Source organism: Chaetodon auriga, chromosome 1 (genome assembly GCF_051107435.1).
Source record: "Chaetodon auriga isolate fChaAug3 chromosome 1, fChaAug3.hap1, whole genome shotgun sequence".
Classification (NCBI taxonomy): Eukaryota; Metazoa; Chordata; class Actinopteri; order Chaetodontiformes; family Chaetodontidae; genus Chaetodon; species Chaetodon auriga.
Window position 1 is genome coordinate 20,151,002 of NC_135074.1, and position 12,333 is coordinate 20,163,334.

The 12,333-nt window shown below is 41.7% G+C and overlaps 1 protein-coding gene across 1 annotated transcript; it reads right to left on the bottom strand.

Moving 5' to 3' along the window:
* Window positions 1-1,087: 1,087 nt before the first annotated feature.
* On the bottom strand, window positions 1,088-10,560 carry copb1 (COPI coat complex subunit beta 1). The gene is made up of 21 exons (XM_076728876.1): window positions 10,431-10,560; window positions 7,889-8,041; window positions 7,479-7,708; window positions 6,924-7,093; window positions 6,709-6,823; window positions 6,523-6,615; window positions 6,285-6,422; window positions 6,040-6,159; window positions 5,637-5,744; window positions 5,375-5,521; window positions 5,125-5,270; window positions 4,848-4,944; window positions 4,579-4,739; window positions 4,175-4,295; window positions 3,847-4,074; window positions 3,357-3,536; window positions 2,660-2,924; window positions 2,415-2,560; window positions 2,171-2,260; window positions 1,777-1,932; window positions 1,088-1,514 (listed from the first exon to the last, which is right to left on the bottom strand). Exons 2-21 carry the CDS (start codon window positions 7,977-7,979, stop codon window positions 1,455-1,457), a joined length of 2,862 nt encoding a protein of 953 aa, XP_076584991.1. The 5' UTR covers window positions 7,980-8,041; window positions 10,431-10,560; the 3' UTR covers window positions 1,088-1,454.
* Window positions 10,561-12,333: the final 1,773 nt, after the last annotated feature.

A 12,333-nucleotide genomic window follows, 5' to 3' on the forward strand; every position in this document is an offset into this window, starting at 1 on the left:
GGAAATCATTACAGAAACACAGGGCGCCAGTTCTCAGATTATCTGGTTATGGAGTTTAGCTGTGGCTGCAGTAACTGTATCTACTCTGAATCCACAGAGGCTGCACACTGCACACAGTCGCTTGGCTGTGATAGTGCAGCCAACTGTTTACTTTCACAGCTGAAGCTTTGACCTCAAAGCCACCTTTCAGCCTTTATCTAACCCCCTGGAGAGACAGATTTCACTGATGTTGCAAATGCATGACCGGAGGTTGCGACCCTTTAATCTGGCATATTCCCAGAAACGTCCCTTTACTCATAAATTATAAACAGGAGGGCAAGTGGAATATGTAGGTCCGCGCCAGCACTAATCCATCTCCATCTCATTATCACAGTGACAGTAAAAACTTGCAGACGGCTTTGAGAGCACCTTTGAAATCACAGCAATATATCATCCGAGGTGAAAAGAAATCACATCCCGGCCTGGGATATGTATGTATCTTCGAGTCTTCATGTCATTTTCAATTTAGGGTGCTGACAGAACAAAATCCAATCATTTTCACACTGTGCAAGATATCACAAGGCTGTCAAAGGAATTCTAATTAGAGCCTGAGGCTGTGGAGCTGGACAGAGCAGGAGCTCCAGGCAGGAGTCCCTTCACTTTAGGACACAGCACCAACTCTCTTTGAAATCTCTCTAAACATCCATCATGTCAAATGTCCAGTGCAAATGTCCAAGAGAAAGCTGTTCATGGCAGAGTATTTATAAAGTCACTATTCAAACAGTCCTTTAATGATGAGTGGCACATGAAACATTTTGCTTGGTGATATTTCCACATATGGAAAGTGGCCAGAAACACCCTCTCGTTCCCCTCATCCCCACCTCCCTTATTAAAAGTGTCTTTTAATTGTCTTCAAATGTATATGGCAGGATGTCGAGTTCAGTTCTATCATCAAAATTTAATGTCACACTTCACATGAATCAATTAAAAGATTTAAATAGGAACTCGGGCACAAAGTAACTATTAATTGTCCAGAGCGACTGTGGATTTTCATCTAAACTGCACAATTTAGTTGGAAAAGGAAGAAATCAGTGAAGCTGACAAAATGACAATACTCCACGTTGTCTTTATTTCAAAAATCAAATCATGTGACCTGTAACGAATGAAATAAGTATAAAGTGGAAAGTGTCCAAAATTAGAAGAACAGCATATGACTCAATGAATACAGCAAAGTTGGAGCAAAGTTTTCTCATTCTTTTAATACATATGTTCATCGAAAATTTAACAGGACAGGGAAAGAACATGACTGAGTTTTCAGACAGAGGAGATGTAAAAAAAAAAAAAAGAAGAAGAAGCAACTGACCACGTAGAGAGTTCTTAATTTGCTGTGATGAAAAGGCTGTGAGATGATGGGAGATACGAGAGAACAGCAGGTGACTTTTACAAAGTCAGAGGGATCAGCTGGATCACTTGTCTCAGATATTTGTCTTTTTTTGAGAGAGGTTGATCTTGTCGCCGAGGCTCAAGGCCATCCCCTGTGAAATGAAAGAGGGAGGATTCACTGTAAAAGACTCCATACATTAACAGACGTGATACACACAGGTGAGAGCATTAAGCTTCAGTGCAACATCACATGTAATGGATTACTTCATGTATTCACTTCGGTCCAATTCGTTCAAGGAGGTATTAAATGTTATCCTTCCAAAAGATTCATTCACTGCTTTAAAGCAAATAAATTCAACCAAGCCTTTACTTCTCAGATGCATAAGGGTTCACGGTGCAGCAGCTGTGACCCACCTGACTTTTGGCTCTAATGCGTATGTGTCCGTTGACAGGTGCCTCAGGCCCCAGGTGGATGGGCTTCTCGATGCTGACATTAGCCAGGGCGTCTTCTCCAAAGATAGAACGAGCATAAAGGTTGGCAGCCATGAAGCCACAGAAGCCAGACAGAGCCTGGTTTGTAAGACAAAAAGAAAAGAGTTGAGAATATTACACACCAACAACACAGCGTGACACACTTCATCTAACAGGGAGGGCTTGGTCATGGCTTATGCTTGGTTACAGACATTTAGTCACAACAAAAAAATATGTACCAGACAGTTAAATGGGACCACAAGAGGTTGTTCCCAAGATGCACCAGCTCAAAAAGTTTAACCTCTTTTGCTTTCTTTGCTCTGCTGTTCATACCAACCTTCTCAGGAGTCAGACACTTCATGTTGGTGGATTTGAGGATATGCTGGAGATAATCGTTCAGATCAGTGATGTTGGTGTTTACTGTCACCTACAACAAAGACAGGACCATCTTCAGTGTTCACACTTTTTATACGTTTTCTTAAATATTCTTATTGATTAGTTAATTAGAGAACGACACAACAACAAACCTTAGAAACATGTCTGACTCACTGCGCCCAGCAAAGCAGAGCTGCGAAGCTTACCTTGTTTTCCCACTCAAACTCTGCCCACATCTGTCTGAATTCTGCATCGGTGCAGGAAGCCGGCTGGATGTAGTCCATGATGTCGATGTGGATGTCGCTGAGGACGACGCAGTTTCTGTCGCTAGCAGCTCCCGACACATCGTACACTGGGAAGAAAGAATCGAACGTCCCCAAAATGAGAAAACATGCTCAAAACAAACAAACTGAATTATGATGGTCAGCGCACGCAAAAAGATTTTCCTTACCGATGTTGCCAAATATAATGCCATTCTCAGTAGAGGCCACCTTGACGTTGGCCTTGATGTTAGCAAAATCGTGAGGAGCCAGAGTTAGAGGCGAAGGCTTCTCGACCAACTTGAGGTCACCTAAAGTGGCCAGCTCAAGGGTGCAGTTCTGGAGAGTATCACTGGTCTGGTTGACCACCAGCACGTCCAACACAATGTCGTACTGGTTGACATGAACGTAGGCTTCAGCATACACCGGGTCTGAGAAGCCTGTCAGCTGGGTCACCTAGATCGGACAAAAATGACATTTAATAATCAGTGAGAGTACAACTTAATACAATACATATTCCCTCACAGTAAGCGATGGAGAGATGTTTTTTGCCATTCACTTTCTAACAGGGTTTCTACAGCAGTGCCTGTGCACGACAAGGAATTCAGCAGCAGTTCAGCAGCAGTTCAGCGGGATGAAAATGACTCAGAGCTGTGCATCCTTGTATGAAAAACAATTATACCCATCAGCAAATAAAAATGAGACTCAAATAAATTACACTAAATAGGTCAGATCCCACAGTTAAATAGTAGAGAACAAGAACAACTTTCCTACTGTGCAAGTAAAAACAACATCATCCTGAGGCAGAAAATGTCAATCTGATATGAACAGTATATTTAATTTGTCTGTAATTTCCAGCTCTTGCATGGTGCGACTTCTGTGGTGTACCTTGTTGAGTTTTGAAGCCAGGGGATCAGCAGCCTCCTTCCTCTGAGTGTTTCCCATAGCAGCCAGCAGACTGAGCTGGAACTGGTCCTCCTTAGAGGTCATTTCGTTTTTGGCTGTCAGCTGCATGAAGGAGATTGGGTCGTCTGCCTGCACCGTTACGTTACGTTTCTCAGACTCTTTCTGTGGTCAGAATAAGAAGCATACGATTAGGTGGATAACCCGAACCCCAACAGAGTCAACAAACCAAAAACACCTACGATAGTGAGATAAGGTGTAAAAGCAAAAGGGTGTCAGAAATAATTTAAATCAGTTAAAGATTTAAAGAGCAACTCATAAGCTCCAAAACAGCTTCCAAACAAAACTTATTGGGCTTCTAACTATCTTCTACTATCATATGTTCTACAAATACAAACAGGGATGATGCCTGAGGTGTGCCCATCTGTCACGAGGTTAAGTGCTGAGTTCAGCCCTCTGAGTCAACGGCTGTTACCTTCTGTGACAGCTTCTCTTCCTCCAGTCTGACGGTCAGCATATGTGACAGGGATTTGCGGCACTCCTTGTTGAAAATGTCATTCATAAGCGGTGAGCACTCTGACAGCACCTTGAGGCACAGCGAGATGCGGTCCACATCATCGTCTGTAATTGGCTTCTTGGGCAGAGAGGACTTGCCCAGGTGCAGCACAGTCACCATGATCAGCATGGCCTCCGCAACAAAGGACTGGAAGGGACGGCAAGACAGCGGGGATTAGAGGGACAGGCAGCTGGTTTGATGGTTTTTACAAAGGTGTTGCCTTTCCGTGAAGTGAGGACCAACTTACATTTTGTTTCTTTTTGTCTTGAACAATAGCAACGTAGCGTAAGGCCACTTTGGTCAGTGTGGTGGCCAAGGAAGCTGCCACATAGAAGTCTCCATCCATCAGGAAGCCTCTGAGTGGAGGCCTGGAACAACAAGGTCAGTGTTCGTTGAGTGGTAAGAAAAGATAAAACTTTACTGATCCCACAGAGACATTTACATGCTACAGACAACAAGAATTAAAGGAGAGGTGGAGAAAGAACAAATAGACAGTGAAAAGGATGCAAAACAAAATCAACCATCTACGGAAAATACATACACGGGTGTATAAAAAAATAACACTGAAAAGATAAACAAAACTGTATATAATCAAACATCACAGGAAAATAGCGACCCCCCCCCCCCCAAACCATGTGCAATTTTGTTTACCTATCCTCTTCTTTCTTCGAAGGCCTGGAGGAGCTGAGGGCACTCTGTGTCACATAGGTGCCCATCTCTGTCACCAGCTTCTGGGCTGGAGCTGCACTCACTTCATCCTCTGGTTTCACCTCTCCGGTCTCTTTCTTTATCTCATTTTCTACAATCGGGATCTGTCCGAGCAAGAAACAGATGTCAAAGATTTGCGACAACTTCAGTGAAGTTGGGACTGACGGATAAGTTTGTGTTACAAAAACTTCCCACGGCAATGTGAAACGCACCTCTCCCAACGACCTGCGCACTTCTGTCATCACACTCTGGATGTCTTCCTTGGTGCTGCAGTATTCTCCCAAGATCCACAAGGCTCCTCTGTAGATCCTGAACCATGACAATGGTAAAAAAACCATGAGCATTCAGTGCTGCGTTCTCCCGTACTGATTCTACGCAGCCCGAATGACAAAACCCGGTCAAATCTGCTGTACTCTGTGCAATGAAAATAAAGAATTTTTTTCTACTTTACACTATATATTCCTCCTCAACATGCTTATAACGCCTTACTTGACAGTTTTGATGGCGTGAAAGACTTCCAGCATCTTCTCGATGACGAGGGGTCTCAAGTTGTCGAATCTCTGAATAGCCTCCCGTACGAACTCCAGCACATCTGCAGCTGCTGCCTCGTTAGTGTCACTTAGGAACTCCATCAGCTGTAAATCAAGTCAACACACAGAAACGTCTTAATATATTCTTGTTACATATACAGTATAAACCACCATTTGGGTCTCCTTCTTTTTGATGTTCTTAAACTCACCACAGGTATGACATTGGCCGCCATGTCAGGGAAGCGCACGCTGCAGGAGTGGAGGGTGCGCACCAACAGCTGCCTGTACTTATCAGTGTCTTCATGCTCTGTTACATTGTTTGTCTTGATCACCTCTTTCTTCAAAACAATCACCAACTGGAAAACAAATAGATGTCACTATATTTGGTGTCTAGTCTATTTTTTACTCTGCGTCCATGCTTGGACATGGAAACAACCACAAAAGCGTGGATACGCTGTGCACGTCGCTCACCTCTTCTACATTGCGAGATGAAACAAGGTCCAGTGCCAGCTGCAAGGTCTTCTTTCTGACTTCCAGGTCAGGAGTGCTGAGAACACGCAGGATGTCCATAACAAGGTCCTGGATTAAAAAAAAGCATCCAAATTAAGCCTGAACAAAGTTGATTCACTGTAGAAGCAGAGAACTCATACTGTCTGATGATAAACTGCTGCTTTTGACTTCATAAACTGGACTAAATAAAACTTAGTTCTGTCATAAATACTCCAACACTCTAACAGTTTTTTTCTGTTTTTAGCAGGACTGAAATGCTTAATAAACCTTTTAAGGTAGAGGGTAATGATCTTTGCGGTTAATGAGACACACATTCTGTGTGTTAACTTCAACAAAAACTGACCACAGCCATAATTGAACGTACCTGGAGTACACGCTCATGAGTGGGGTGCTCCTTCAGCTCAATCAGACGATCAAGAACAATCAGCTTCACATTGTTGTCGCTCTCCTTGATGATCAAATCGATGTAGCACTGGGCAGCAGCCTGGAGTCCAACAAAGCACACAATGCATAAGAGACTGTACAAGACCAATGACATCACTGCTGGGTCAAGTGTAGTACAATATCAGTACAGGACAAACAGTATGAGACATACACAAGATCGCTAACCTTAATGGCTGTGGGGGCACTGGAGAGGGTTACAAGAGTGCCAGCAGCCTCATACTTAACAGCTGGACTGGAGGACTGCAGCAGGTTGTAGATGCAGCGGATAAAGCGGGCACGCTCAGATGGGTTAGCGTGGCAAACCTAACAGACAGAGAACATAAACAGCATTAAAGGAGCTCTTCTGGTTGTAGGCTGTTGTGCTACGACGCTTAAATCAGGCAAAAAAAAGGCCTCGACTCACTTTGTAAATCAGCTCCACAATGACCAGCTGAAGAATGTCGCCAAAAGTGTGAACTTGGTCAATACAAGTGCTGAGGTAATCCAGAGCTCGATCCTGTAAGACACGTGAATGACATGATGTAAATAGATAGATATTTGGTGGCACAGAAAAGTAGAAAAAGTAAGAAAAGTACAATATGCTACAGACCTGATCTGCATGAATGAGCATCATGAAGGCATTTCTCTTACAACTGGCATCTTTCTCATTGACAAGAAAATCATGGATCAACTCTGGAGCATCAGGGATGAGATGTTCAAAGTTCCTGAAACAAATGAAAGTAATCAGCTGCTTGCTCTTCACTAATGAATGGAGTACAGAACACAGACATGTTGAAAGGCAGCTGAACATAAAGTAGTTTGTACCTATAGATGGTGTAAATGGCCAGGACAGCATTGCGGCGCACATAGCTGTGACGGTGCTCCAGGCAGGCCCGGATCGCTGGCATGAGAGGCTCAAGCAGCTCGGACTCCTTCAGCTTGCACAGGAAACGCAGAGTGGAGCCACGGATGAACTCGTTGGGATGCTGCAGGTCCTGAAAGTGAAAGAAATTTCACACAAGGATTTAAAATCAACATATTCTAGACAAGTTACTGTTTCAACAGATATATTATTATTGCATTATGGATAAATAAGCACAATATTCAGCTGTTGGACCAGGAAGTAGTGGAGGTTTACTAGACATGATGTTGATTTAGCAGTGGCACCATCCGGCCAACCTGGCATTCAGCCACTTCTTCAGATGTGTGCATCTCATTTGACCGATTCAGTGTATGTCAAAAATCTGCTGACTTTCTTTTCACCACTGTTACATAGTGTATTACGATGAAATGAACACCTTATTCAAAAATACACAGATGTACAGATTGAGTCAATGAATCTTATCAGTCAAACACAAGCTTTAGTGTCGGTGAGCTTACCTTTCTGTAGGCGTCACACACCAGGATCATCTCCTGAAGCAGCTTGCCATCTGGGGTTGTTTTGGGAACGATCTCCCAAAACACCAGCAGCAGCTTTTTGATGGTGTGGTCTTGAAGTGGCAGCACGAAGCGGATGATGGTCATCAGCAGTCCTGGCAACTTCTCACCATTGAGGATCATGATGATGACCTTCTTCAGGGCCTCAGTCTTTGCCTTGATCTCCCCCTTTTCTGTAGAAGGATTATTATCATCATTATTGCTCTGTGATCAGCAAGGCTGCAAATTAAATCACCTCCACTGCAGTGAGATGGACAGTGTTAGAAATGAATACCTCCCCTCTGCACAGTTTATTAAGGTGAAGAAATCTGTTCAGTAACATGGCTTCGCAAGTCAACGTTAAGAATAGTTACCTAGATCAGCTTTTAGGCTGACTTCAGAGGGGGGCTCTGAGTCAGATGTAACATTGATCAGAGTGTAACAAACATTCTCTGCAGCTGTCATTTTGCTGCTGGGCTTGTATCCGCTTCGCAGAATCCCAATGAATGTCACTCACTGGATAGTATCTGTAAGAAACACAAAAACAACAGATTTAGTAAATGTAAATGACATTTACATAAAAACATAAATATAAGTGCACCAAATGTGTTGTACGACTACAAAGATGTCCATCTAGACTGACCAAAGTCTACACTGACTGCAGAGACAAAACAGATCTACTGTGCAGCATCATGTGCGTACAACAAGATACAGCACCGCAGGGTCATATTTCATTTCCTGTGCAGCAGCTGAAGAAGGCGTGGATAACTGTTCCAGCCCTCCAACTGCTTATGAGCTTTTCAAAACCCAGAGCAGTCATCCAGGTATCAATCACAGGGCTTACATTTACATAACTGTCAATAACGGAGCTAATGCAGTCTACAAAGTAAGATATCCCAAATATATAGAGATGAACCCAAATGTTCAACTGTTTGGATATTTGTTCGTACGGTAGGTATTCGGTTTTCAATTTTGGGATTCAGATATTCTTTATTTTTTCATTTTTCAATAAAGCGTACAACACAAGCAAACTAACCAATTGAGGCAGCAGTAGGGCAGCAACTTTCGTGTCCAATGAAGTAAATTACTGTTTTCGTCAAATGAGTGGTGGCTTTGGAGAGTGTGATTTCATGGCTTCAGTTCTCTATCAAAAAGGGCTGTCTGACACAAGGTAAAGCAGTGAAAATACTCTAAATATAGCATACACTTAAATGACATTGATATTTTTTAGTGGACCCAAGGTTCTTCCAAAGCTGCTGCAGTACCAGTAGTAGTAGTAGTAGTAGTAGTAGTAGCAGCAGCAGCAGCAGCAAAGAAGTCTTCTCAGATTTCTTAATTCCTGGTGTATATTAACACACTGATCCAGCTTTGTGAACTTTGACCCTCGTCACTGACATCTGAAGCACATTAGGAAGGGATCTATAAATGGCCAGTATGAGCAGGAGGAACGATCACACCAAACACCTGCTACAGAGTACATATGGACATCTGACTATTGTTTTAAACACACGTTGTCAACCTATCCTTTAAAAGACCAGTGTGTGGGATTTAGTGGCATATAGTGGTGAGGTGACAGATTGCCAGCAGTTGAACACCCCTCCCCGCACGCTCCCCTTCCACATGTGTAGGAGAAACTGCGGTGGTCGCTGAAAACACAAATAATGTGAAAGGCCCTCTCTTGAGCCAAAGTTTGGTTTGTCTGTTCTGGACTACTGTAGAAACATGGCAGTGCAACATGGTGGACTGTGTGGAAAAGGACCCACTCCCTCTGTAGATATAAAGGGCCCATTATAAGCTCACGAAAACACGATTCTTAATTTGAGGTGATTATACTCTAATGAAAACACAGTTATGAATATTATATCCCTTTTCTGCCAATAGACCCCCCCAAATCCCACACATTGAACCTTTAAAGTTAAAGGGTTGCTAAGGCTCGTGCACACCAAATTGTAAACAATCTTACACCCTAACCTAAAAAGGCCTTTTTAGTAATTCAGAACACACTGCGTTAAAGCCATTTGGTCGAACATTTAAAAACAAATTATTTCATATCATCAACGCAGCAATGATTTATATTCTATTACTTAATGCCTATGTTGCAACTGATTAAAAAAAAACTACAATTGTTCAAATTCAAACTTATTTTGGTAGCATCAATTAATTGAAAATGTAAGCTGATTAGCAGATCTCCTGTACGCTGCTGATACCTGTGAACAATACATACAGGTCGGTGTGCTGCAGTTGGAAGTCTAGCAAACATTCTCACATGAATTTGGTAATTTATTTATTTTTTTTTTTATGAGGAGAAATAAAATACAAGGCGGCTTTTCTTGATTGAATCGCGGCTCTAGATCTAACAGAAGGAGGAGCTGTATTGTTGCTGAGCTGCCGTTGACTAGGTACCTAAGCTTCATATGAAAAGGTCACGTTTACAAGGTTCAGGTATCTTCGTGACATTTTCTGCTGTTTTTGACTGTAAAAACTAGACTGCTGTCATCAAAATAAGGCAGGCGAGAGTCGTCATTGTGAAAGCAAAACGTTAATAACCTAATGTTACGTTAGGTTATTAACGTTAGAGCAAGTCAGGAAAGTGTGACACGCAGCGCTAACACTGCAGCTAACTGCTGTTATTGAGTTAATGGCGTTACCTGCGTTAGCACCAACAGCTGTGCACAAAAACCTCAATATAACGCAAACATCACGGAATCAGTCGACTATTCAATTGGTTCGATTAAGTAAAGACATATAAACATTTGCCAACTATTGAACGTTAGCTAACGCTAGCTTAGCTTTTGCCCAGGCTACCAATGAAATGGAGGACAGTAATGTTAGCTAGCTAACTTCACACTTACCACCGATCAGACAAAACAGACAAAACATCTCTCATGTTATTTAAAACTAAGTTACATAACGTACCTAATTGCACGACTATAACCTTCCGAAATGGCCTTCGGTGTCCAGGTTTGGATATTTACATCTGTAAAGAGGTTCCCTATGGCGAGCTGTCTCTTCGGCTCTCCACCACTTCCTTGTGACGTGGAAGATTATTTTCTGAGCCACATCACTGGTACGGTGCGCCGGAGGGGACAAACATCAGCGCAACAACACGGACGTGATACTTCCAGGATGATCCTGAATATTTCCTTACACATTACTTGGGTAGTTTGAAGATTTAGACAATAAATTAAGACTAAGTAAAACTTGCAATGCGTTTGTAAGTGACCATTAAAATTACCTGTGACTCCCTTTTCAAAAAATGAATGAATAATTTTTATTTATAATGAATAATGAATAGTGATCATTGCAGTAGTTATGAGGAAGACTAAATATACATTCAAAACACGGTATATAGCTGGAAAATACGAAAAAGTGCTACATATTTTAATGGTGATGCAGCACCCTCCAGTGGAAACGTAGCCTCAGTGACATAGTGCAAAAGCAAACAGCACAAATACCACTGGAGTATTTTGTTTAGCCCCCAACACTGAAAGTTTATTCGTGTTAATTTTGCAAACTAACTACACTGTCTGTTGTATTATATTGTATGACTGCAAACACCACAACAAACTACAGTCATTCTTACACTGATTAACTCCCACTTCCATGCAAGTCTGTACACAGGCATACATATTCAAATTGCTAATGATAAGCAGGGTTTATGGTTTAAGTCAAGAGCAAAGTATTTGTTTATGTCACAGAGCGACAATGGCTACACACGTGCTTTTATCTACTCTACGTGCTTACTATTAAAATTATTGCTTGCCATAGTATTCTCATTTAAATTTAGTGAAAAGATCCTGGTCTATAGGATTAGTTTCATCTTAGAATAGGATGATTATATTGTAACACATCATTCAGATCCCTTTAAATTAAAAAAAAATATATAAAAGAAGACTGACTGTCAATTTCGTAGAATAATACGACACAAAAAATGTTGTTATGGTTGTCCACAGAATACAAGCATTGACTTTAGGCCAACCTGAAGTCTCTAAATGTTAACATCACTGTCACTAATAAATAAAAGAAAAAAAAAGATTTTCTCCTCATGGAACAGATAAGTAATAAGTGATTATAATAAGTAATATAAGTAATTCTTCTTCTTCTTTATCTTGTATATGGAACAAAAGGAGAAGTAAGTTTATTTAGTAATAATGGGTAACAGGCAGCAATGTTAAGATACCATCAGTAAACACTGACTGTGAGTTTCAACACTTCAACTGACAATGCCATCAGGTGTTTATGTTTAAGAAACATGTCAGATGACACCTCTTTACAGTCTGTGGTGACGCACTTTTAGTGGCACGGGCTCATAGAGTTCTTTGAGGTATTTCATCCAAGCTTGCTTTTCATGAATGCAAGCGGGCCTTCCATCCGTACATTTATAGTGTCAGTCAGAGAATGTGTCATACATATAGTATATGCATAGTGTCTTTTGTGACCTCAGACAACTGTGCCCAGTTTCAGAAAACTGAAAACCTTTACATTTTCACAGGCTTGATAGATTATCAGGCCATCATAAGTAACTCTCTGTTTGTATGTGTATGTGTGTTTGTGGTTAGTGTGTATAGGGTGGATTCAGGGTTTGTCAGTTTCTTGTAGAGGACGGGTGTTCTCTTTTTCTTTGCTGTGCTTTGATGAAACTGCGTAGCCTTTCCATGGACTGTTTTCACAGCGCACATTTTGACTTGTCATAGCAGCAGAGACACAGGTGTAATAAATTACATTAAAGATGGCTCTGTTGTGTTTAAGGGTTCCAGTAAGCCAGCACGCACGATGCAAGTGCTCTGGAATTGGCAAAACAGTCATCGTTAATATTATT

Excerpts from the sequence above, each read along its gene's own strand:
- copb1 (XM_076728876.1), bottom strand. The coding sequence starts at position 7,979 with ATGACAGCTGCAGAGAATGTTTGTTACACTCTGATCAATGTTACATCT. Across the intron at positions 6,824-6,923 it reads GCCATTTACACCATCTATAG|GAACTTTGAACATCTCATCC; the intron begins GTACAAACTACT and ends CATTTGTTTCAG. Across the intron at positions 4,740-4,847 it reads TGCGCAGGTCGTTGGGAGAG|ATCCCGATTGTAGAAAATGA; the intron begins GTGCGTTTCACA and ends TTGCTCGGACAG.